Source organism: Phaethon aethereus (assembly GCF_964289735.1).
Source record: "Phaethon aethereus genome assembly, chromosome: 9".
In the NCBI taxonomy this organism is placed as follows: Eukaryota; Metazoa; Chordata; class Aves; order Phaethontiformes; family Phaethontidae; genus Phaethon; species Phaethon aethereus.
In genome coordinates this window covers 2,540,372-2,567,723 of record NC_138585.1, presented here as the reverse complement: position 1 = coordinate 2,567,723, position 27,352 = coordinate 2,540,372, and the positions used below count along the sequence as shown (strand labels likewise).

Below are 27,352 nucleotides of genomic sequence, written 5' to 3'. Positions count from 1 at the left end.
TCATCAGGCCCACTTCCTACAGAAAAATCATCCGAGTCAGAAGTACCAAGATGCAGCAGGTGAGGAACAGGGGTAGGATTCAAGGTCTGAACTGCACTCGAGGACTACTCCCGAGCCACAGCCTCAACATCAAATATCCAACTGCTTCTGAGTTATGCTCAACTCCTGTGGAACACAGTAAGTAATCTGTCATGCTTCCAAGGTCAAGGGTTGCTCTCTGTTGAAAGGATTTTACTTTTTATCTATTGTTTCTGCAGGTGACTGGAATTACAAGAGAATCTTGAGAGTGGGGCCAGAGCAGCTTTCCAGTGCGTTGTGCTGGTAGAGCAACTGTGACTGCTTGGAAATTGAGACAACAGAACAGCTTAATTCTCATGCTGGCAAGGGACAAAAGAGAGGATGAAGTCTGCGGAACCAGTGAGGTTAGGACACAATTAAGAAAGGTTGTACTTTTTGCCGTGTGACAATGATTTATTGTCATTTATCATTGTCATATATCGTTTAGTGTTTCCTCCTGACTTTGGGCAGGCTGAAGAAACTATGTGCATATCTCTTCACTTAACACAGCTTTTGCCTCTAAACTTAGGACAGCCACCGGCCATTCTCTCAGCTACCACTTACCTTGGAAAAAGCCTCTTGGTCCTTACAAACACTGACTGCTACACCTTTCTTCACCATTCTCTTAAGAACTCACTTCATGGCAATGCCCCCAACATAGTAACATTTCAGTTCACTTTGCCTTGTTGTCGCAGCCGGCTCTGGTCCCTGGGGCAGTACATACAGGCACTGGCTCAGAGAACGTGTCTGCCAAGATAACAACCAGGTATGTTCATGCAACTAGCTTACACGTGTTTGCAGCCGGGATAGAACATGTATCTGTACCCAACTGCAGTGCCTCTAGCTGCTACAAAAACCTGTGCAGCTGGGACTTGTACTGGAAACGCTCCCTCTGTACTGTGTTTTCAGAGCATTTAGTTGTTGCCTTTCCCCCTCCAGGTAGAGTCTCCAAGCTCTGCGGCTGTACTCACTGGGGCACTGGCTGCACCTACCTGGGAAGAGATGCTACCTGGAGAGTCGCCATCTTCTCTGTCATCCACCTCAAGACACGTGCTTGGGGAGTGAACAGAAGCAGTTGCACCGTGCAGGTATGGTAGCGCTATTATATAGTGCCGTTAATTACTGAGGTTACTTACAACAGACAGGTCATTACAGGGCTTCACGTGCTCAGCAGCTGTTTGCAGTAGCGTTAAACATGACAGTAGCCATCACTCACTACCTTCTGGGCCTGTAGTTAAAAATGCAGCTTCTAATGAACCGTGAGCACAGGGCTCAGGGCTGACCAGTAGTAATGTCTACTGCTGTGGCTCGTCCCAAGTCTGGCAAATAATCAAAAAAAGAATTAGGATGGAAGAGGCCTCTGGAGGTCTCTACTTCAACTCTCTGCTGAGGGAGAGAACCCCCCCTGTGCTCAGGGAAGAGAGTTTTTACATCCTACCAGAATTGCCCTCTGTCCAATCTGGGTGCATTGTCTCTTGTCCTTCAAGAGGAGGCTGGCTCCATCTTCTCTCTACCACCTGCACCTGGAGGCCACCAATACTAACCCGAGACCCAGCATTGCTACAGCCAGCACATAAAGTTGCCACTCAAGATGGCCTAGCAGAGGAACAGAACAGATTAGTCTGAGATGGGCAAAGCCTGGATTCCAGTGCCTGAAAGCCAAGCTCAGGCTTTTTCTCTCTGTGAGTCTGTGGTGCAGGGAGTCAGACTTCAAAGGTGTACCCAGGGCTCGACTTGAACCCCTCAGGGTTCCAACTCCTCAGCAGTGAGGGGTCACTGCAGCTCTGCCCCTCTGAGCCTGCTCCAGGGCCAACAGAATGAAGGAGCCAAGGGAGCATTTGACCTTGAGCGATTAGTAACGGCTTGCCTGCAGCAGGCATTGCAGCTTGTGTTGGTTATTAACCCACCAAAAAGCATTTGTAGAGATGAACTGGTAAGACCCCAAATTAAATGAAATATCTGCTGTGATTTATTGATGGTCATTAACAAGGTCAAAATGAAAATAAATGTTTCCATTGTGAAGTAGAAAAGAGAGAGTATTCATGTTCAGAATACTGCCATGCCTTCAGCATGGCCAAGCCCCTCCTCACACTCACAGTGGGATATTAGCGTGTTTCTTCCAGGGACTGGGCTGTGTTTTACTAGCCAGCACATCCAGGTCATGGCAGATGCGCCTGCGGGTGGTCGAAGGTTGGATGATATCATCAACAAATCCTGTAAAAAAAAAAAAAAGCGCAAAACACTAAAATCCCCTGACCAACCATGAAGTGTTTGCCTCTCACCCTTCTCTGTCTAGGTTTTAATATAAATTCGCAGAATCAAAGCAGTATTTGGAATAAACAGTTCACAAGTTACAAATTAACTGAAGAAAATAGTTTAAAATAGCCTGAAAAGGAAATACTCCTGTTACAATAGTTTTTAAATTAGAAACACTTGTTTTTTTTAATTTTCACAAAAGTTAGCAAGCCCAAAAGTGTGGTAAGGAGGGGGCTTTACTCACCGAGTACTGCACCTCTTTCTGCAAAGTTTTAGACATACCATCTCCTTCCATCTACTACTACTAGTCTGATTTAAAGGTTTGGATATGTTGATTACAAGAGACGGCCCTCGACTTTGCACATGCAGGAGTCTGGGTTTTTTCAGCTCAAACAGATAGTCTAAATACTGTACTGTACATATTGGCTGTGCTGCGAAACAGCTTGGCTAAGTCTTCCCAGCCCTGTGGCACTATTAACGGGATTTAAATGCAGTACAAAACAAATCAAGAGTAAGCCGGGAGAGCTGACTCCAGAGTCTACAGAACTGCCTGCCAGAGCACAGATAATGCTTCGGAGCTAGTGGGAAAATTCAGAAGTAAAAACAGTGAGAAAATTTACTCCGAAGAGTCCTGGGGAACATCACTGAACTGAACTAGACTCTGTTCCTTTCTTAAGGCCACTGGTCTGCATCTAGGACTGGCAAAGAAACTGTCAAAGCACCTGTACTTTTAAGGAAAAGGCTGAGATTTGACATGCTTTCTAATACCTACAAAATGGAGAAGAGGCTTTTCAGTGCAGTCCCCATGTCTCACCAGTCTCTTTGCATCTAAAGATGTGTTTTGTGTGTATCTGCGTTCTTCCTTCACATGCCCAAGCTATGGTTAAGCGTCACCTTTCTGACTCCCATATAAATGTCCTGCCTAAGAAACTTCTTCGTAAGCAAAGAGCTCACTCAGGAGCTACAAATGTATCTACATGCCACAGCAAACTCCACCGGGGACACAAGGTGTGAGATAACTGTACCTCTCATGGCAGCAGGAAAGGGGTTTGCAAACTTATCCACGTATTCTGCCTCTGCATCTGCCTCTTTTCCTCTGAAAATGATCTGGACAGCACCCTAGAAAGAGAAAGTCTACAGGTCAGTGACAGTAATTTAGCCGCTACAGGGGAAAGGTGTCTGCTTTAGTGGCCCCTTCTCCCCACCACAGTATAGGAGCGCGCAATCAGGTAAGCTGCTTCACCAAATATACCAGTTGTCTTCATCTTGCTGCGGCGCCATAAAGATGCTGATGGCTCCTGCGCACCAGTGTGAGAGTCAGCCTGGACTTACCTTGGCACCCATCACTGCCACCTCTGCTGTAGGCCAGGCATAATTTGCATCTCCTCGTAAATGCTTTGAACTCATCACATCGTAGGCACCCCCATAGGCCTGGAACAAAAACCAAGGGATCAATTAGCATGCAATGACCTCGCAGCAGCAATAGCCTGCATTCCTCTTGCAGCTTTTACTATTCCTAAGACAAGCAAGCGGGGCTAAATTTTACCTGAAAGGTAGCAAAATGGAGATGCTCATGCTCTAACAATCTCCTAAGACTAGACATCTCTTCAACCAGAGCCAGAAAAGAGCAAGGAAGAGGCTGCTGGTAACTAAGACCATTCTTGACAGCACGTGGAGAGGAATCAGCGTGTATCTGGAACAGCAGGCCTCAACCTGCACATGCACCCAAACGAACCAGTCAGCACGCTTCTGGAATTTTCTGGGCAGGGAACACAGCAGTCTGACTCTGCAGTGCTCCAGTCTGGCACTGGAAGTGGTCCAGACAGCAGTGATGAACAGATACTGCAGAGCAAACTGCAGGACAGCGTGTTTCAAGGCTGAAAACTACAGCAAGACTGCAAGCTGGGGAAGTAAAGCATGGTCATCTTCAGAGGAGTCAGAGGAGGCAAAGGGACAGAAAAAGGGAAAGTTATTTTTTTCCTTTTTGCCATGATAAGTCAAAAGCCTATCAGAAAAATCAGCACAACGGACAGACCAGCAAGGAAAAAGCGAAGCATTTTAGGACCCAGAAGGTCCCCAGAGCTTATGGCAGCATGGCGTCAGGTGCCTTACGGAAAAAGAGAAAGGAAGAAAATTAAGTAGATTACAGCAAAAGTATATGGAGGAAGAGAAACCAGGCAAGCATTAAATTGCTGACACAGCAGAAGAAAAGTGCGGTCAGCACTGGTTTTGGAAAAAGGTGACACGGCAAGAACAAAGAAGAGTGCGAGGATTTGCTGCGTGCAGACAGATGGCATGTCCTCAGCGAGACGCGCTGGGTGACAGAGGACGAATACTTGACTGAAGGCATTCTGAGAGAAAGCAGAGAGCAGAAACACACCATTTCAGAGGAGTGCTGGGACAAAAGGAATGAAGGAACTGAGGTAACAGTCTGAGAATAGAAGTGGCCTCTTGTAACCTGACATGAAGAGGTGTTGCCAGATGGGACAAACGGAGATGTGACAACGATGGAAAGCAGAAGTGGGACAGATGGACAAAGCTTCACGTAACTGAAATTGCTACTAGTAAAAACAGGAACTCAAGGAGAACGCCATGGAATCATGACAACTTACCTTTCGAGTGATGATAGTAATTTTAGGCACAGTTGCTTCTGCAAAGGCAAACAGTAGTTTTGCACCATGACGTATGATTCCACCATACTCCTGAGCTGTACCTACAAACCACAAATGATTTTTTTTTTTTTTCACTCCAGGGAATTCACAAAAACCCCATATGCAGTTTGGCAATTGTCATCATCCATTACCGGCAGCAAACCCAACACCAACCAGAGCCACATTAATAGCCAGGAAAAGGTAATATCCAGGCAATGTTCTCCATAAGACGCTGAGCAACCCTACGAAAAATGGCTTGCCAAAAGTAGCATGTATTTGTATGTAAGGTCACAGAATCATAACACTCACCAGCTGCTATCTTCCTAGGAACAAAATACAGTTACATCATTTTCAAGACTCCAGATGTGACTAGCAGTGAAAAAAAACACCTAGATTCACTGCCCCAGAAACCCGCTCTTCCAAACCCCCTTTTTTCTAGGCCATACCGAAAGGCAGCTCGGCTTCTTTCAAGCAAGCCCAAGATGATGGACCTTAACAGAGAGAGCATGAATTGCTCTGTAAGAGTTCTCACAGCAGGTGCTTCTGAGGAACAGTCATGCATAGCAGAGAGGAACGCAAGTCGTCCATTTTACAGGATGTTCACCACAGCTCTGTCCCAAACACAAGCCTTGGCAACAGCAATCCCGTGCACCTTATTTCTAGGATTTCTGAAGTTCAGACCACTGGATATAACTCGACAATTACTTTCTAGCAGTTTATCCACCTACTGTCTTTTGCTTTCAGCACCTGAGATAACCTCTTAAGAGTACTTTGGGATCTTTTTAATGGATTAAAAAAAAGTAAGATTTTAAGTAAAAACTTTTGTGAGAGTTTTGTTTGGTTTTTTTTAACAACATCTTTGGTGGTAGTCTTGGGGCTTGACTCTAATGCATCCTCTCAAGTGTAATTCACATGTCTAGTAATATGTGCCTACACTCACAAATGTCTGTTCTGAACTGCAATTTCGGTTCTTGTATTTCCCTCCAGACAGTGGGACTTGTTGAGCCTGCAGAATCTTCCAGCAGCAGCAATGGGAACAGCCACATCATCTTACCCCACGAAGCAGACGAGCACAGCTGGATGCTCAACCTTGACCCAGAAGCTGCGGAGCACTCACAGACCCTGTAATCTACTAGTCCCAGCCTTAGAGCAGAGGAGCCAGTCACTTAAAATGCTTCAAGCCTAAGCACAATTCACCTGTTATCTGAACTATTTACACTGTCACCCATGGCCAGTTAATATAAACTCTTTTCTGGCCGTAGATTGAGTCCCAAACTTGTTCTAGATTGTAGTTTTATCCAGCTACAGGATAGGAATGCCTTAAATATCTCTGTGCACACCTATTACATATTATTTAATAAAGAATTAATACTACATATTAAAGTGTTTGGTCACTAACACTATGAGATGTTGTACCCCTCTGAGCCAGTGTGACAGATTCTTTCCCCTTCCCTCCTCAACCCAGAAATGAGGTGATCAACAGCTTCAAGACTTATCACTTGATCTGAAATTTCACATGCTAATATACATCAAGTGCAACGGTGACCTCAGAACACACCAACAGTGACCTCAGTGGCAGAGCCGGGCACTTTTTTTCATTCTCCTGCAATTTCCTGCATATTTCAATATCCTTTTCTGATGACTGTTGTACTTAAAATCCCACTTTTTGGGACAGAAACTCTGTATTCTAAAACCTGACTTAAATATTTAAGTCCTCCCACAGAATTTTTAAAATGGGTTTTTAACACCAACACCACCCTGCAATGAGCTGAAATACAATGGGCAAGGCATACCTGGCAAAAATCCAGGAACATCCACAAAAGTAATCAGAGGTATGTTGAAAGCATCACAGAAACGCACAAAGCGGGCTCCTTTCACAGAAGAATTTATGTCTAAGCACCCTAAAGTTAAGGAAACAGAGTAAGGTGTTAGTAATTCCAGTGATCTGCTAATGGCAATAATTCAAGGCAAGGCAGAATCCCCCTATTTTAGCTGTATTGTCTTCTTAAAACAAAAGCTTATCTGTAGATATCTGATAAGATATCTGGAGATAGTCTGCCATCAAGTTTTGCTGGTTTAGAACCAAGATCGGAGTACAAGCTCCATTCAACAGGCACTTATTTCGTTTTTCTGACTGCTGTGCGTAGAGACCTTCTATCCCTAAAAGTAGCAGTTTATTTATATTCTAGTAATTTAGAGTCTTTTTCTATAATTTTCTCTTTGTGGTTATTTTTCAGACCAGTCATATCAAAAGGCTACAGCATTTTCCACTAAAAAAATTAAAATCCACCAAACATTAAATGGTCCACTAATACTTTGAGAAAGATCAGCATTTTTTTAAAGCACACTGCGAAGTATTTTTGTTCTGTTTCAGTGCCATTTGGAATTATATTAAGTGCGATTATATTAAACTGAAACACATTTTGTATAAAAGCATCTATGTGAAACATTAAAAATCTTTGCTAAAATGAAGAATTCAAATGAAGACTAAAGTAACATTAAAACCTGCTGACTGTTTAGTATCTTGGTAGTCGTATCTTGTAAAGATTATTGAAGAATAAAACATCATACTGGGTCATCTGATTTTCCCAAACAGAAAGGCACAAAGATTAAAAACAAGGAGCAAAACAGAAAGTCCCAGTGGGTGAAAATCACTTCAGAAATTACCTAGTGAAGGAGAGAAAGCAAAGTCCCTCAACAGTTAAAAAGGGTGATCTTGAATCTACATGTTGCCCTTCATAGCTACATTATTTGAGGTCAAGAGCCTCCAACTTGTGTGTCTGAAAGTTTTGTGTTGTTCTAGCTATAGCAAGTTGACCAAAAAACCCAAAAGTTACCTCACTCTGCAGAGGAGCTTTGAGCATCTGAACGCTGTGGAAGCAAGTATGCACTTTCCATATCATGCTTCATCCAATTAACTGCAGGCTGCTGCCAAGTGGTGCTCTCCCACCCACCCTCTTTATCTGCTCCCACCACTCCTCTTGTGCTGGATACAACAGTCATTTAGTTACATGTGAGCACGATCACCCTGTTGATCCACTACAGAAATGAACAGCTTTTCAGTTTTACAACATCACAGCTGCATTACAAATGAGATTCAAGACAAAGAAAGCGGTAGAAAAACATAATGAGCGGAGGACCCTACAAATAGCCCTAGAGAGCGTGCAAAAGAAAAGACAGAACAGAGAGGAGGCACAAACACTGTTCAAAAGCGTCACACTAGACTGGCAGAGTCAGGTCTAACCTGATGCTACTTTAGGTTGGTTGCCCACTATCCCAACAGTTCGTCCATTCATCCTAGCAAATCCAATGACGATGTTTCTGGCGTAGGAAGGCATGATCTCGAAGAACTCCCTTTCGTCTGCAACCTGCAAGGGCGAGAGTTAGGCAGAGCCCTTACGAAGACAGACATAGAGATATGTCTTTATATATACAGGCAAACACAAGATCAGTTATGTTAGTATCAACTTTCAAAACATTTCAGAATTAAAAAAAAAAGGGGGGGGGGGAAGACGAGACAGGAGAAGAAAGAAGTTTTTTAGTCATCTTTGCAGCCTTCATTCCAGGAAGTAATAGTGCTGCACTTACTACCAAAACTGCCACTTCGGCTTTCCATCAGAGAAATCTTTATGCTGTTTCCTCTGTAGTGAGACTTTGTTCGTAGCTTATAACAAATTGAAACTCCAAATCGGCTGTTACGAACATCTTCCTTGCAAATTGGCAGACTACATTTTTAAAGAACAATTTCCAGCGATAAAAACCAAATTGTGCTTCACGGAGCTCAGAAACTCTCCGTGACACATTTAATATATACTCTACTTCTTTGCAAGTTCAGAGCACTTTCTTAACAGAGGCTGTGCCCATCTCCCCCAGCGTCACTGGCACTGGTGCATACAGCAGAGAACAGAGAAACGCTTTTAGCTGCGTTAGAGGAGTACGCACGCTACAAACACGTCTAATCCAGCACCACGAATCCTTGGTAGCTGCGCTTCTCTCTGGGGTTGAGGTTCCAGCGTGTGCTCTGCAAAGTGACATCCGCTGGTGTGTAAAGCAGTATCAAAATTCACATGTTCAAAAGAGATCGTAATTATACATGGAGCAGTAGCGACACCTACACATGCCTGCTTGGTGTTTTTGACTAGAATTCCTTGTTTTCAACTGTTTACGACAACTTTGCCTAGACAGGCTGCAGTTTGGCAGTTGTTTCTGAGACCAAGGCAAATGAAAAGTTGAGAAAAAAAATAAGGAAAGAAATAAAACTACTTTAATAATACTTAATATTCTCAAAGTCGGTGAGAGAGTTTGGTGGTTTTTTTTCCCAATTCACTGAAGAATTTTTTTAAAATGCCACCTTTTCACTTGGAACAGGTAGTACTCAAATTCAGAATGTAAGAAACCAGAGATGAAAAGCATCCCGAGCTTGCTTTCTGCACCAAAATGAGCCTAAATGCAGCCAGTTGCAGACTGAAACGTGTTAGCTGAATGAGCATGTGGGGAGAGGTGGTCAAATATAATAGCAAGAGGGAGAAATTTGTACAGGTCCTACAAATGCAGCTGAACTCCGCCCCACCATCTGTATGTGCTGCCCGCGGAACTGGAGTTAGGCCTAGCTTCATCATCCACCTCAGAACTCTGGCACATCCGCCATGGTAGAAGCCACAGCTGGAAATGTTAATATTCAACATTTGGACTCTCAGGGTGCTCTACAGGGGCTGTAACAGATTCACGTGATAAAACTTTCACAACCACGTTCTTTGCCCAAGCCCTCATAATGTATTAATATGTTAAAACTGCAAAAGTGAAGTACTCGAGGTTAGGCAACAGAACTACCAGCGTTGCCTGTGCTGCTTTAATAAAACCTCCATTACTGATACACAGCAACACTGGCCTTCAGGTTTTTCAAAAAACACTAAGACGTTTCCTTCCCTGACAACCTCCCAGGAGATCTGCCTCACTTAACGAAACGTTAACAGTGGAGTTTCCAAGCTTCCGAGTGCTCAACTTGTAATTAAAAAAAAAATATATATTCTTGTACTGACCATGTACATAACTGTCCCGTAGAGTAAATAGAGAAGGGTAAATGCACTTTATGTAGTTTACTACCTTTTATAAAAAAAAAGTGACAGAATTGAAGACTAATAACAAGGTACAGGGAAGGGGCAAGTGATAAAACTCAAGACAAGGAGGGGGTAGGATTGGACCCCAGAGAGAAAAATGCATTACAGCATCTCTCATCTGCAGTTACGCATGCAGCACAAAGCGGCTTATCCTGTAAACAAATTGCAGGACTCCTTTCCTCTGCTAAAACCGTTTTTTCCTGCAGTTTTTGCTGGCCCTGCATTCATGGGTACTACACAGGCAAGAACCCTAACTTGTGAAGACTAAAAAAAAAAAATACTCTCTTCAGTGCCATTCTATTGGTTTCTTTCAATTACTCACACACAGAATATAATATATACCTATTAGTCTCAACAATGCTCAGACTGGCAGACTTACGGAGCGTATGATATCCAACATATCGTAGGCTTTAGTAGATTCAATCGGGACAACTGTGTCCAGCTCAGGAACCAAACGATCACTGCAGAAAATAAGTAAGTGTGAGCAACATTTACAGATCAGACGAACACCAAGACCAAAAGCTCAGGTAAGCAATTCCACCTCTCCGAGACTTCATGGAAACTGCTTCTCAAACACAGAGAGAAGAAACAGGCCTCTCTGCCTCAGCTAGTTGTGCCTCAGGCCACTGAGCCCTCAGGCACCAGAAGGACAGATCTCTTCTGAAGGAGACATCTCTTCCACAGGCACCTCTGCTCCCAAGACCAGCTCCCAGAAATAGCATTCCTCCACTTTGATGAGAAGCAGCTGGCATTACACACACAGAGTATCAGCAGGGAACTGCAGAGGCAGGCCAGTGCTACAAACGGCAAGGCTGCAGGAGGCACAGGTGACACCACGCTGGGGCACAGGTCAGCGCTGGGGAAAAGGGTTTGGTGGACCAACTGTCAAGGGGCAGAAGCAGAAGAGCCTTGCTCAGCCAGCAGCTCCAGTCCTCACAGCTGGACGGGCAAAACGGTTTCTCCCAATGGCATTGAGCAAGGTTTCCCGTCATGTACCTGGATCTGCAACGCTTTCCCTGCCCACGTTGTGCACTTGTGAGTTTGAATACGCTTAACCGTAGGAAGTCTTTCCACGCTTATTTCCCCTGTCACTAGACAAGCAGAGATTCATGGGTGGGGAAAACACATCCACTCCCAGCTTCTGCCCTTTAACGGTCGTGTTCAAAGAATCTTTGCTGTTACACTGCTGAACTCAACAATGCTGCACTTCACATGGTGCTTCACTTTTAACAAAAGTGCTGCTCCCCTGTTCGCAGCTGACACTATCAGTTACCTCCATCTTTGATCATACTCACTTTGTTAAGGACCTACAAGTGTTAGCGTTCACTGGGTCTTTGGATTCAAATGGGGGGGGCAGTTTTTATGAGTCACCACTGAGAAGACTGCAGGGAGTATTGTATTTGTGCTATTCCATAAAAATACAGATCTGTATTTGTCATAAATGGTGTTTCTGCAGAGTTCTTACTGAATTACTATTTTAACAGTGCCATGATTCAGTACATTTAAAACAAAAAAAACAAAAGGCTCTAGACCCTCAATTTATAACCGAAGTGATCTGCAGTTTGTCAAAATCAGGCAAAAACAAATAATGCAAGCACCAGGGCAGTCTCTGGGCTCGCTTACATACACAGGCCTACAGAGGCACAACTTGACGAGAGGGCAAGAGATACATATACTAAGAGAATAAAACTGACAGCAACACTTAAAGTATTTTTTCCACGTGATTAAGAGTATCACATGCAAGTATTTCCATAAAACAATACAACAAAACCTTAATCTGATGAAAGCAACCAATTTTAACATAGTAAACTCCACGTTACAAAAGACTCCAAAACTTTTTCTTGTCCACAGAGTAGATGTGAATGTGCTCCATGTTCTGTCCATTTCCCATGGTATCCCAAAGGAGAAGGAAAGTGGAAAAATGAAATTATTGCTCCCATATATTTACAGTGCTGTTGAGTACTAAGGGAAATTATAAACGGCATTAGAATTAATAACCCCCATCAAAATGGAGACATTACCCAGGATATCACAAGTTTCAAACTCTCCTTCAAATCATCACAGATAAAGGACATCTGGAGCTCTCTAGTAGAGCCACCAGACATAAGAGGTGGAGAACTGTGTTTCCTACAGATCCCACTTGTCAGGAAGGAGCTGCTGCTCATCTGCACAGCAGTCCCCTGAAGCCTGTGACAGCTTGAGACACTCTCACCCAGATTGATACTGGTTTTCATTCGGTACAGAAGTGAAGCTGTGCTTGGTTACCAAGAATTGACAACCTCCTCCAGAAATTTCTATGCATACGTCAGGCTTTAGACAAAATTAAATGTGTTCATAGTCAAAGACACATTAAGATAAAATCACACTGTACAATATACCAAATGCAAGGAACTAGACACCCTTCAAAGGTAGGGGACATATGCACCATCAGTCAACTTGGTACTATAAAGAAGCCTTGTAACTCTTTAGAACTCAGACCCCTGACATCAAAAACTCCAATCGACAGAAGTTTCAGCAACCAACATTGACATTTTTCAACACTACAAAGAACTTACCCACCTAGAGAAAAACAAAACAAAGCAAAAACAAACACACACCAGCTTCTGGACTTAACAACGAAGACAAAAGTATTTTACTTTTGATTTGTGTTATTCATGGCAGTTTATTGCATCATTTTCACACTGCAAAAAGAAATAAATTACTTTAGAGGGATGGGCTTTGACTGGAGCAGCGGTAAGGATCAAACGCATCAATTCAAAGCAAAAGGAGTCTTTTAAGATACCAGTATGATTTAGGATTGTCAGTGATTCCAATGTCAGCATTAAGACCACAAATGGGAGAAATATTGGAAATACTGCTATAAAAACAGGCAAATTTAACAAATAGATCTGTCTTCACATGTACAAAGACTACTAAATTGAAGTTCTTAGTACAAATTATTGAGCATTTATTATACGGTAACCCTCCAATAATGTATCTAGTGCTACGTAAAAGTTTGACTCTCTTAAGAAAATAAACTGCCTATTATGAAAGACATTGATTTAAGGGAAAAAAAAAAAAAAAGACTGTTGTTTCTACAATGAAATTAAAGTATGACATTCAAGTCTACAGAGGGTAATTATCCCAGTACAATTTGCTGAATGCTTAGAAAGAACATGATAATCTCAGAGATAATCCTCCAAATTTACCAAATAATTTAAGAGATTTGCTTGGTTTGTCACTATCAAACCAGGACAGTCTTCCAGTTTAATAAATCCCTAAAGATCAATGGCTTAGAAAAAATTAGGACCAGTAACTAACTGACCTGTCTGACCATTCTCTAAAAGCAACTGGGAAATTCATTTCTCCAATAGTGAGCAGCGTATTTCAGGTACAAGCACAGCGATTTGTAAGACTGATCCAAAGAAAACCTCCCCAAACAAACTGTTTCAAAGACACTGCAAAGAGCAGCGAAGCATGAAGAGAAGACAATCTTCCCAACTCACATGTTAAAATCTTCATGTGTGTAAGAACTACGAGACACAGATCACGCACATCCGTAGAACTGAAAGGAACAAATTCAGGAGCAGCTCCCATACAGGAGAGGGCAACAACCTCTGATGTGTTCCCTACAGAAAGGGCTGAACTGCGGGTGCAACTGGACCTCGGTTCAGAATACTTTTGCTCCATCGACATTCTCTGTCTTTAACCCTACGAGCAAGGCTGTCTACTCAAACAGTCCCGCACTGGCTCTCTGGTTGTCCCTCAAGCCCTTGGAAAAATTCTCAGATAAAATCCCAGGCAGTCGCCATTTTTTCCCTCTTAAAATGACTCAAGTTCTTCCTTTGTTATGCTGCCAACTACACAAGCAGCCTGATGGACAAGTACCTAAATACGTAAAACCTTCTGCCTCCTTTGCCTCCTTGTCGCTTCCCCAGCTCTCAGCTTAATGAGCAGACAGGTAACTAACAAAGCAGGGCAAGTTCTCCCTGCTGCCATTCCCTCTGCCATCTTCTGCCTCACTTGTTTCAAGGGACTGCGAGAGCCCGTCTGCACAGAGTACTTTTCCCTGTATTCTGTACACAGCCCGCCTAACACTGCTTTCAGAAAAGAAAAAAATTAAATCTACCAGTGAGCACGTATGAATGTACACGTGTGTGTTGAAACACTTCCCATATTCACACCCTGCAATGCGGAATTATCAGCCAAGATCCCAGGCCCAAAACACTCATTTCTTTACACTCCTTGAGCCAGAGAAGCCATGAAATTCGGTGGACAGAGACCACAGATCTCAGCCAGTCTCCTCTTACCTGGGATCGTGGCATTCACAGACTGGAGCTGGATCACGGTTGCTAAGAGGTAAGTAATTAAAGAACTCTCGGAGATTAAGTAAAGCATCTATATCGTTCTCAAAGGCTCTGTGCGCGACTCCTGGAAAGAAACAGTTAAGCAATTATTGAAATTATTTTGCAAGGTTTCACTTTCAAGTATGTGCCAGTAAAGACACAAAGAAGTAACAGCAGGAATTTTTAAACCTGAGCTATTACCAATTGGGAGCTTTAAGCCACCAAACTTGACCAACTGAAAATATCTAGAAAATGTGTGGCTGTATCAGACTTCCTCCTAAACAAGTCTGGATTCTTGATCTCGTATCTAAAATAACGTACACTGGTTTATCAGCTGTCACAGACCTAGCTGGACGCCAGCCTACTGGAATTCAATCCAGGTTACTGTGCTGCACTCAAGCTTTAGACTACAAGTGCTTTTATGAATGCTTGATCCAAGCAGCGTCTATGTGTGTAGTTTTGGTTCATCACCACTTCAGTTCAGCTAGAACTTGAGATCCCACAGTCATTTTCAGCCTGAAGAAGATTCATGAGTCACCAAGTTTTCCCCGAGGGGAAAAGAAAAAAAGCGCTTCATCTCCTACTGCCACTCCGTTTATAGTTACGCAGTTCAATCAATCGTGTTAGTAAGCAAACAAGGGATTGTTAAGAATCTTTCAACCCATGCAAATTTCTGGACAACAAACAGAAAAACTCACGCCACCCAAGCCTGCTTTGCTAAATCCTGCCCTCTGACACCTTCCCACTTCTAGAATCTTTTATGGATTTGCCATCTTCTCTTCCAAATCCTAGAACTCTCCCATGCTCCCGCTTTTCCTATTTTGTTCTTCATTACCAAAAAGGACCAGCAAGAAAGCCCTGCACAGGGTAAGATCCTGTGCTTAAGCAGAGTTTTATCACTTAGACTCAAGTGACACCCAAAAGTACAAAAATCTGTATTAGACAATCAGATGTTTCGCTAGAACAACTGTCATTTACTTTGAAGAACGACTGGTATGTTGAACTATCCAGTTCTCACCAGATACAGCAGTGTGCGTCTTCGCACCCCCAAGCTGCTCTTGGGTGACATCTTCATTGGTAACAGACTTAACTACATCTGGGCCAGTGATGAATAGATAGGATGTATCCTGGGGGAGGGAAAAAAGCAAAACCACACTGTAAATGCTAGACCCAAGCTGAAAGCACCCAAGGAAAAGCCACAGTCTCTAGAGACTTTCCCTACTGTAGAACATAGACAAATTTCTTGAAAATACTTCATGCATTATATTAAAAATATACAGAAAATGCAGTTATCCACAAGTTATTTGGGAAAGTTTTTCCAGACTTTTCACGAAAAATAAGCTTAATCCAAAGCAGACCATCTCAAAAAAAACCAAAACCTTCATGTGGGGTCAGTTTGTGTCTGATCAATGTTACCAGCAGCAGGTCAGCATATATTCCACCCTTACCTTCACCATGAACGTGAAATCAGTTAAAGCAGGCGAATACACAGCTCCACCGGCACAAGGACCCATAATAAGGGAGATCTGTGGAACTACCCCAGAACACAGAACATTTCTCTGCGATAGAACAGACATACATCCAGTTTTACCAAAAAAGTGCATCTTTAAGTCTGTGCATAGATTCTGCAAGAATTCACAATCACAAAGAGCAAAGGACAGCCTGCTTTATTTACTGGGAGACAAATAATCTGGACAGAAAGTCTTGATGCAAGCAGAACCAGAACAATTTTATTGCTACTGTTTTGCTTCTTTCTGTTCCTATACATTTTTATATACCATGCAATGACTGCGAAGTAAGATGGGATGCGAGACGTCAAGAGATGCTGCAGGGGCAAAAACTTCACTGAGCCTGGAGAGGCAAGAAGCGTATGTACCTGAAATTTGAATATATAGGTACACTATTGCTCAGAGGTAGAAGTGAGCTTTACTAACCAGCTGTGGCAGAGATTCTTTTAAAATCAGATTCTTGCACCGGCTTGAGTTTTACCCAATGGTGAATTACTGCTGTCCACCAGTATGGATGGCATGTTATCAAAAAATAAAGTTTACATTGCTCTCTTGCCCAACTGGATTACAATTGACTTCCTTAATTGTTCAACTGCATCATCCCAGATCACACTAATCCAAAAGACTGCTAGCATCTAACTTGTCATCCCACTTCCTTGCATTCCTACAGAAAGCACAATCATGTTTACATTTTGTGCACTTACTTCAAAACTGTGTGCTTCAGTAGGCATATAAAAATAATGTAATTTCAATGGGGAAAAAAAAGATCGGTAGTGTGTCTAGAGGAATTCTTGCATTAGCCACAAAAATATTGTAGAAATATAAAACTTTCAGCAGTCCAATCAGTGCTGGATGTCCCCAAACAGTAAGGTTAACAGGTTCCACTGTACTGTGCACTGTTGTTTGAACAGAAACCTCTGAGATGTGTTGTCTTCCCCCCCGCTGCCCCTCAAACTCCCCCCCTGCCCCATCTTGACAGAACAGGCGCTTGGGTGCTTCTGATCTAAGTTTCTCAAGCCTTCTTCAAGTGTGTAGTGTTTGATCTACTTTAAGTCCCTCTTTCTGCAGTGGAAAACTTTCACCTCTTATCAGCTCTATTGAAAACAAAACTGCTGTGTGAAATTTTTAACATGCCTGTATTTCAGAGAAGACACGGGGGCAGCTGGTGGTGGATCACAGGCACCAGTGACCTAACAAAGCACCCTCTGAACTATGCTCACCTGTCTCAGACAAATGGATAAACACTCAAGAGAAATTACATCCCAACACAGGCAACCTATACATCAGTGTAAGTCAGAAAGTTAACTGAAAGTTAACTGTTTAAGTAAATTGCCTATTCTTTCATTCTTATTACAAAGCTCAATATACAACGCAATTACCACAGAGTTTTTCATTGGACCACAGTGGTTTACAAGGCATTACCCTTGTTTAACAGATGGGTAAATGGAACTAAAAGGCACAGTAATTTGCCCAAAGCCAAGAAGAGAACCAAGAGGACAGTCCAGGTCTCACAAGCCCTCACATATGCTGCTTTATCCACCAGGTAACATTGGCTGAAATAGGACGATGATAGAAGTTTACTTACAAATACCAACTTCAGGAAAGAAAGACTTTGTCCATCTCTCTAGATGCCAAGCTTCCTGGTCATCGAGCAGCCTACTTACCAAAAATATATCTGCATAGCCAGCCAAAGACTCCACTCCCTCCTGGATACGGGCTCCTCCTGAGTCATTCAGCCCAATCACTGGTGCTCCAACCATGGCGGCTTGATCCATGACCTGGTGATGAATACAAGCTCCTCATTATTGACCTAGCTAAGCTAAAATCCCAAAGCAAGCAACCCCCAAAATGTACATCCCCTAGAAAAAAAATCCATACATGCCAGAATCTGAACTGCCTACGTAGCGCTCAGCTTCCCCTTTATTTGCATTAACTATCACAGTCACTAACAGCTTACGGAGGTATCATGTTTTGACTCATTCAGACTGGATGCTGAGATACACATTTAATCCCTCTCGTGACCCTTAATATTTATCTGCCTTACTAGCTGTGCATCTCCATACTCACACCGCATTACCCAAACCCTGCGCTAAGTGACACAATCACAGGAGTTTGGACCAGAGAGGTCCCATCTATCTCTGTTCGTAAGAGGTCTCAACTGCAACTTAAACACTCCCTCATATATGTCTAATCCGATCCTAAAAGTTTATTGCAGTGGTGATTGTGTAATCTCCCTAAGCAGTAAACACTAATGCTTGATTATCCTTCTTAGAAGTTCTTTGAGAAGGCTAAACTGAAGCTTTCCTCTGGAAATTTAGAAACATACTTCTTTCTTGATATATAGTAGACAGGGAGAGCAATCAACTACCACTTTGCCTCTGCCTTCATAGACATTCAAGTACCTCAAACCTCCCTTCAGTCTTCATGTTTCTCTTCATGTTTCTAGACTAAGCACCAATCAATTCAGTCACACTGTTCTTTCTACATCCTATTTTCTAGCCCTCTGATCATTCTGGTTACTTGCCTCAAGATCATACATAATACTCCAGGCAAGGGTTTAAGTGGGAGGATTAAATTCCTTACATTCCCCACATAAAATATTCCTGCTTATCAGATCCCAGTAAAATATCTGCCATTTTCATACACTAAAGCGCTGGCATATTACATTAAGAACTACTTTAGCTCCTAAATAATTTTCTGTAAAACTACACATTGTCAGTCAATCCCCATTTTGAATTTCAAAGTTACATTTCCCTGCCTGGTATTAGCCCCTTCAATCATTGTTACAGAATTGTATCTTATCTCAGACAATCTTTAGCTTATTAAGATTTTTAAAACTTCAGTCCTGATTTCAGAGTGCTTGAATTTTATATTGCCTAGAAACACAGTAAGCATACTCAGTCCCATTCCAATCAACAGTACCCCATACTACCAAAATTCCAGCCTGAACATGAATCGGTAATAACTCTCTGCAGAGTTCTAAAGTGGCTTTGCTCCTACTTGCAGTCATGCGATGTAAAAGAGGGGTCCTTCATGCTTTGTGCCTGGACATCCATGTAAAAGTTGAAATATTGCCGTGGCAGACACACAGAATGACTTCACAATTTAAATGCAATCTCACACTTAAAAAGCATGTGTGGGGATTGCAAACAGAAGCTCTGTGAGCCAAGAGTGGTCTTGTTTGTGGCATTATCAAATGCCTTATTAAAGAGGAGTTGAGTTGACATTTATCGCTTCTTCCTAGAAGGCCTGTCACCCTATCAGGACAGGTTAGTGAAACAATTTCACTGCCACGTTTTGCTATTTTCCAGGGCCTTATATGTGGAATAACTATTTAGTTCAAGGCTCTTCCAGACACTGAAGTTCTTCCTAAAACACAAACCGATATGCACATTCAGACTAGTGAAAATGTGTTCATTTAAGACCAGGCATTTTTTTGCCATACCAGTATTTGTAAGGAACGTTTCAGGATTCATTCGCAAAAACACTTTTTATTCATCTCAGAGACTCAACAATTAAGACGTCTTGCGACATGACACCATAGATGCACACATAGGCTTTGGAGTGTTCCCCACCACAAGTGGGCACATATTACTCTCAAGAGGCACGCTGAATCTCTACTGCTTCAGGGAAACCATTACAGGCACTTAATGTGGCCTGAAAGACCACACGGCTCTTCTGCAAAAGTATCTGTAGTCCAGACCTTGGGCAATCTGTAGCTTGGAGTTCTGCTTGCAAGATGCCAAATACAGGGAAAAATCCCAAATGGGAAATGATTACCACCAAAGAGGCAGATCTCCAGGAAAGTCCACCTAAGGGACAGCAACTTCACTTCCATGTTCCATGACATTTGACATCCCTTAAGTCACTGATAAGGTTTGCAGAAGCCAAGATTGCCTTTCTCAGGCAGATTTCTGCTTCTCAGAATTCAGCCCGCTAAGAGAAGCAAGACAGATACCACACTGCCCAGCCAGTCTTTTTTGAGCTCTCTACTGCTCAGGCTGCAGCCTTAAAGACTGAGCTCAAAAGCAACCAAGACATCCAGAGCCTTCAAACTTTGAAGCCTACCACCCACACTGATGCCAACCAAGAACAGTACCAATAAGGAAGGATTCGTATTTTTTTTTCTAGTTCTGCTACTCTCCCTGCTTCTTTAAAAATAAAAGATCAAAAAAAAACAGTGGAAAGCATCCCAATATTCCCATACCATTACAACCCTCCCCAACACAAAGAGACACTGCAAAGCTCCCATGCAAAAGGGTAGAATGGGTAGTATCAAGTCTTTCCCAGTATCAAGACTTGGTAAAGCCAAGTAGCCATTATCCAGCCCAAAGTCTTCATGTTTTCTAGTTTTATACTTCCTCACTGCTGACAAGCCTATGCCAAAAAAGTAGTTATTTCCATCAGGAGAAAAGGTCTTGCACACCAAAAACCATGTTTCTAATTCCGTAGCAAGAAAATTCAGCAAGTTTTCACCAGCCCACGCCACTGAATACTCAGGTATGAAAAAGTTCTTGTCCTCCCCACCCCTAGGATTCAAACACCAACTTTTCCAGTAAGACAAGCAGACAAATGCGGATAGCCACAAGTGCCTGATAACAGAACCTCTAAGTATCAAGGTGACCTCCAAGTTGTGAAACTGTTTATCTTCAGATTGTTTACTTGTTACATTTGCTTTTTGTTTGTAAGTATTACATGCTTCCACATAGCACTGTTTATAGGAAAAACTCTCTCCCAAGTCACTTCACATTTCTCCAGCAGACAATGGACAACTAATTTATCTCTGTACCTCACAAGTCTCTCTTGTCTTTTGTGTATTCTGCACAGCAGAAAATGCAATTTAATTTAAACAAAGTGTGTATTACTTGGAAAAGCTCGCTCATATTGAAAAGCTTCCAAAGGGTACCTCTCTGCTCACCTGTGCTTTCACATCTTAACTGACATGAGGAGGCAGGCATTTTCAGATTGCCATGACATAACACCAGAGTCCACTAAAGTCAGTCACAAATCATTTTCTCCAAAGTCATTAACACAACAGATTTAAAGAAGGATGCTGACATTTTTTTGTTTTATTTTCTCCTGTGAAATATTACCTTGCAGATCTTCTGGGCATGAGCTCCAGATAAGCTGCCTCCAAATACAGTAAAATCCTGGAGGGAAAACAAATTTTCAGATTAGGGAAAGAATCACTTCAGTAAAATGTTGTACAATGTAAATAGTATAATCCTACAATGCTCTGTATTTGGTATGCTGCTCCAAAACAACCTGACTCCCTTAGCATAGCCTGCAGATCAATCCTGTTTAATCCAAGCCTCTTTTACAAGGAAAAAGATCTTTTACATGCATTTGCCAGTGGATTCCATGTTAAAAATCACAAACTTACTATGTCTCATCTGCTTCTCCTCTCTTTACAGAAACATTCTCTCTTTCTACAAATTCATGTTCCGCTCCCATTGACATTATCAATACTGAAGTAGTCTGAAGAACCAGTTTCACCTGTGAGAAGGGTACCACTGCAAGGGGCAGCAGTAAGATATGCCTGCAAACAGGCAGAAATAAAAAACTGAAAGTATGCCATCATTCTATATTCACGAGTTATGCTGCAAGAGTTGGTTATTCATTTATGGGTGCTGTAGGGCCTACGTCAGCCAAACTGATTATTGGTGCTACCCCTAGGCCTGAGCAGTAAGATCTTTAAGAAGCAATGAGGCTCTCAGACTGATCCAGAAGAAAAAGGGGATGTTGACACCTACTGGCACCTATAGAGCCCAGAGCCAGCTTCTGCTGAGTTTCTCTGATGCATTCCCACTGCGTTTTACTCTCAAAGAAGCCCCAAAAACTGTGTGGACAGAGAACAGCGTAACTATGACTAGCAGTTGAAGCAAAAAGGAAGGCACATCTCAGGTGGCAGCTTGATTTGGAGAGGGGAAAACGTCTTTGAATATAAATTAAAAAAGAAAAAAAGAGAGGTGTATCACAAAGGGGCACATTTAAATTCTTTTAATATAAAAACTGCCCTCTACTTGTGTTCTTCTAAAATTAAGGCCTGTGTTTGGCTCCTGTCTTATGTTCAGACCCACATAACAGTGCCCTTCCTTGGAAGAACTACATATCCAAGACAAAAAAAAAGCAGCGTGTACGACTCGCTCCAAGGTCACACAGCAACAATCATATTGGCCATGATAGCAAACTGAACAAAGGCTACTTTGTGGCCCAGAACAGAGAAGCAGTTACCAATGATCTGAAAGAAAGCCTTTCTTTCACAGTGTTAAGACTAACCACAATAAATCTCTACCTATGGCATTTCCTCTAAAATATTTTTATTTTAATATAAGAAGTGTGTTTTAACAGAAAAAGTATATTGATAGAATTTGAACCTGAGAAACAATTCAGGGTTGCTCAAGTGCCATCTGTCATGAATTCCACTCACTGCAATTCCAGTTGACATCTCCAGCAAACAGCCCCCATTCTGCAGCTTGAAACCCAGAAGACAGTTCTCAGAACTCGTAAAGCCCTCCACTGACACTCGCAGGTCTCCCCACGCCTGCAAGAACTCATCCACACACATCCAACTGCAGGGACAGAGTCAAAGCTTGCAATTGCTTTAAGCACCCAGTGCTCCGTGATTTCTCCATTAATTCACTTCTTGGTTATCAAAAACATGCTTTTGGGGGGACTCCTCCAGTCTCTCAGTCTATCAGTATCCAATGACGTTACACTGAAGTAGTAACAGTTTGTTTTTTCAAAACATTCCCACTGGCTCTGTATTCTTCACTCTTTTCATCTCACCCTTGTCACAACTGCATCTATCACCCAGGAAACTTTCTAGAAATGCTTTTTTGCTGCTTCTTGTCTGAAGGTGCCCTGCTTCCTCCCACAGAACGTTATTATGTCTATCCTATGCTTATTGGTAGGCGGTAAACAGGTACGCTACTACATGGTCCCACTGAACTACTGTGAATTTCTTTCAGAGAGATAAGCTCATGCTATTTAAAAGAAAAAAAAAAAAAAAAGGCAAAAAACCCACACACAAACCCAAGCAAACCATACCTGACTGAAAACATAAGCCAGTCTCCCATTAATCCGTCCACGGCCAGTTACCACACTGTCTCCAGGATACTGCATTAAAAAAAAAAACCCAAATAAATTCATTAAAAGTAATAATTAAAGAAATAAAAGCAGCAATGACGTCCACTAAAAAAAACCCCACAAACTTATACTGAGTACTAAGTCAAAGCAAAGACTGATTCTCCAAGAGGAGTGGTTTTTCATGTTTGCAGTAGGGGCTCCACAAACATTTCCCCCAGCCCTGGAAAGGAAAACTGGAGGTAATACCACATATTAGTTCCTCATTAGTGTAAAGATTACTTAATTTTGCAGTTTCCCTTCAAATTTCAGCACATCTGGAGTTAAGGCAAATCACATCCTTAGAGACAGGATGTACCTTTTATTAAGGCCAGCTGATGTTTTTGAAATAGACACAGCACACAAACCTTTCTTGAGGTGTTGATTGGGGGGGGGGGGAAAGCCTGGAAATGTCAAAAAAATATAATTACAGTCACCCCAAATACTTCAGCTTGACCTGTCCTATTTTTCACTCTGTAAATAAGGGAAGAAGAAAGAGCTGGAAGAGGAAATGGAGACTGTGAATCTTAAAATCTGCTTATCTATGTTGTTTTACTTTTTAGTAAAGGAAATATTTAGAAGTCTTTCAAGACAGCAGTAAAGGAGAAGCTTTACTGCACTGTCATAAAGGAATTCCAGGCATTTCAATGCTTTTTGCTGTTTGGCATAGAAAAAAAAAGAAATAAAACAAACAGTGCAGGGCCCACTCTTAAGGGCTATTTATGCTCAAGGTGATCTGTTCTCAGGAAGGTCATACCAGTCTGGGGACTTTTCTCAGGCTGCACAGACAGCCCTGCCACCAACTCTTGGTTCTTAGCACACAAAACAGCAGGAAACACACCTGTAGTTCCAGCCACTGTTTCACACAGATGACTCCTAAAAGCCCAAGCAGCCCATAGAGTGACCTGCATGTGAGTACACGTCTCACCCTATCTTCAGAAAATTCCAGGAAATTCAATGCTAAACTAATATTCCAGCTCACTGGCCATAGTTAGATCATCTGTTGTGAAACTCTGCTCTGTAAACACAATCTGCAGCTCCCTGAAAGGTGAATTCTGAAGGACAAGGAAAAGATTAACACCCCAGTCACTCTCAGGACTTTGCTGCTCCTCTTATGTTCAGAAACAGCGATTTTTTTATCAACACTGTGGGATGCAGCATCGAGGAGCATGATGATAGGCAACATAGCAGTTTTTCCATTTGCTAGGGAACAGAGTAAAAGATTACGTAAGAGAAGAAAAGATGTTTGCCTCTACACTCGTGGAGAGGGAAGGAGGTCTTGAACAACCAAGTCCCATCAGTGTCCTGGCTACTAAAACAAACAAATCCTTCATCTTTGCTGGCTCCCAATGCCCTAGCTGCTCACGGAGGAAGTCTGCTGATCTCCCTCATCCATAGGATGCAGCCCTGCAACTTGAAGCACTGAAAACTGATGAACTGGTTTAATAACCGCATAAACAGACATTGCAGTCATTGTATGCAGCATAGAGCAGTGGCAGATAGGGAGCAGCTTCTCATCACGCCACAAACCAGAATACCCCACAGGAAATAGGGTCTTTTGCTACAGAAGATTCACATTGAACAGGCACATCTGCACTAGCCACCTACACAGGCCAGCATGTTCATTGGTCCTTTCTGTATTAAATCGCAACAAAATATTTTTCCCATGTAGTAATTTATCAGGCATCAATGTTATGGTGAGAGCCAGAGGTTTTCCCTCTATGTCATGAACCTCATGTACCATGTTGGTTTAGGATACATGGCTGTGTATCTGAAAAGTGCATAAACAAGCAGATTGAAGCTTGCTAACAGACCAGTATGAATCCTGTAATTTCCAAATATATCAGATTTTAAGGCCCTAAAGGATTTTATGGCTCTAGTTTGATAGGCATAAATATGGATCCAAATTATTTCATCCTGTAACTCTAATGTTACCTGTAGGGAGGTCAAAGTATCTACCCATATTTATTCTTCACATCTAACTTGACTGACAAGAGTTGTAACTACACACCTCTGCAGTCTCCTCTGTTATTTAAAATACAAATCTAAGACAATATCCAGGACGGCATTTGAACCAAAAGGTATCAAGTTTAGGCAATGGCAACGTAAACCACGTAAGCTGTTAAATGGAAACTGAGAGTAATAAAAGCATACTTGCAAAACTAAAGAAAGAAAACAAAAGAAAGAAAAGAAGTTAGATGTAAAGAGCCTATTTTCAACCAGCTGGATGGGTAAACAGCAGAGAACAAAGAAACAAGTTATATGAAATAAAAATACCTTATTCTTATTAGAGTCCATCCCAAAGTCAGAACATCTGTGTTCCACAAACATATCATATTCATCAAAACTGTCAGGGTCCAACAGCAGAAGAATCCGTTCTCTTGCGGTCAGCTTTCCCTGAAACAGAGCAAGCAACAATTAATATAGCCATCAGGTGGTTCTGGCTCTGTTTACTGACCACCAGCGGATGTAGTTTAATCAAACATAGCCTCACTTGATCTGCTACGTTTGGACCATTAAGCAACTGCATGCCCCCAAAGCTGGAAATAGCCTATACAGTGATTACCCTCCTTAAAAACAAGCATAGTGCAAGCCAGACTTTGAAAAGAAGGATGACTATTGGAGCAGCACTACCACAAGATAAAGGAAACAATCTCAGAGTCTTTTCAACAAGATATAAAAGCATCACAGCTATTTTTGCCTACACATCTGAATGCCGCTATTAAGGCCTTTGTTCTATTCTTAAACATGGAACCCTTCCATGGCTAAACTGGTCCTTACCAACAGTTCAAGGCTCAATTCACCACACTTGATATTTGACTGCAGGAAGGGAGAGGAAAAAATTAAATCTGACAGCCTGCAGGGATTTTCTGACAAAATCCTTTTGTTCTTCTGTTCTACTAGTATAGGTAAAAGGGCCGAGAATGTAATAAACTTGACCAGATATGCATGTCCCTTGCTCAGTAGTGATGATGCCATGCAGTAATAAATAATTGCAAAGTTCTTTTTATCTTAACCTTCCAAACAAAGTTGTTATTCCCAACCCAAGTAAGCATCTGTCTACAAAGGTCAGGGCACCTGGGTTGTCATCTTTAGGGAATGGTGTGACCTTACCTCAACATGATGTTAAAACACAGCGCAGCTTTTCCACAAAACTTCTGACCAGTACATCAAAAAGTTCATGAAAATCAACAAGTGTAAGCCATAGATTTAATGTATATAAAATATGACATAAGATGTTTGAGGCCCCTAGGCATGCAGAAATGTTTGCATATTGGTATGTCCATCCTAAATGTAACTCAGTGAGCCTCTGTTTTCAGATGTTCTATAACTGCAGGAGGGAAACTTCTGATGGGCAAACTGAGCATTCATGTAGTCTTCAAGTGAACAGCTATTACTACCGCCTTGATGCCTACAAGCCATTCTGCTACCTCACTAAAGCAAAATGACATCATGTGAAGAAACAACAGAAAGAGAAAAACTATGTTACCACTCCCCTCAGCATTGCCTAAATTCTGAACAATAGACACTAAAATCCAGCTGTTGTCATCTTTCCCATTTGTCTTTTCCTCTGCCTTATTTCCACTCTTCTAGCTCCTTGCTCATCTCTTTGAAGATCAGCTTAGATTTGCAGCAGCAGTGTAAAAGACGAAGCTGTGCCGGATGGCGTGCCTCCAAGCCTAGCGAAGCATTAAGCAACCTAGAACTTACCATTACATGACAGACAGAAGTGGCAGCTTCTGTCTATGCTACCCCTCATACATGTGCGTTACAGCCGATCTTGGTGGCAAAGCTGAGGTAAATGAGTTCTTCCCTTTTTTCCCTGCCCGGTGTAAAGAGGTAACGCAGTCTTTAGCGCCACGACATTAAAGCTCCCCCGCAAAGGGCCTCTGCGACCAATACGCACAGGCGCCCCGGGCTGCCACAATGTGAGGGGTTTCCGCCTCGGACAGCGGGAGGCCGTCGGCGCCGAAGCGCTCCCGGCCCAGTCGGGGACCGCTGTGACCTCCTCTCCCCGCCGTGCCTGTCGCGAAGCGGGAGCGTCCCGTTAAGGCAGCCCGCCGGCGGCGGGCCGGGGCCCCGCCGTGAGGGCAGCGGGGAAGGGGCTCTTCTCCCCGCCGCCCGCCGCTCACCCGCTTGTGCTGCGCGTCGATGCGGCCCTGGCCGCCGCCGAGCAGCGCGGCGCGGCGCTTCTCCTCGATGCGCTGGGGCACGGAGGGCGGGCGGTCCCCCGAGGCGGCCCGGCGGCCCCCCAGGACCGCCCGGCACAGCGGCGCCCCCGCCGCCCGCCGCAGCACTCGCAGCGCCGCCAT

At 42.7% G+C, this 27,352-nt stretch overlaps 1 protein-coding gene across 1 annotated transcript; it reads right to left on the bottom strand.

Annotated features, from left to right (window-relative positions):
* Positions 1–1,768: 1,768 nt before the first annotated feature.
* Positions 1,769–27,352, bottom strand: PCCB (propionyl-CoA carboxylase subunit beta; the record flags this gene model as incomplete). The annotated part of the gene is made up of 15 exons (XM_082003864.1): positions 1,769–2,271; positions 3,339–3,432; positions 3,646–3,744; positions 4,926–5,026; positions 6,758–6,865; positions 8,209–8,332; positions 10,461–10,542; positions 14,371–14,491; positions 15,425–15,533; positions 15,855–15,965; positions 17,579–17,692; positions 21,008–21,064; positions 22,965–23,033; positions 25,317–25,436; positions 27,173–27,352. 15 exons carry the CDS (start codon positions 27,350–27,352, stop codon positions 2,150–2,152), a joined length of 1,611 nt encoding a protein of 536 aa, XP_081859990.1. The 3' UTR covers positions 1,769–2,149.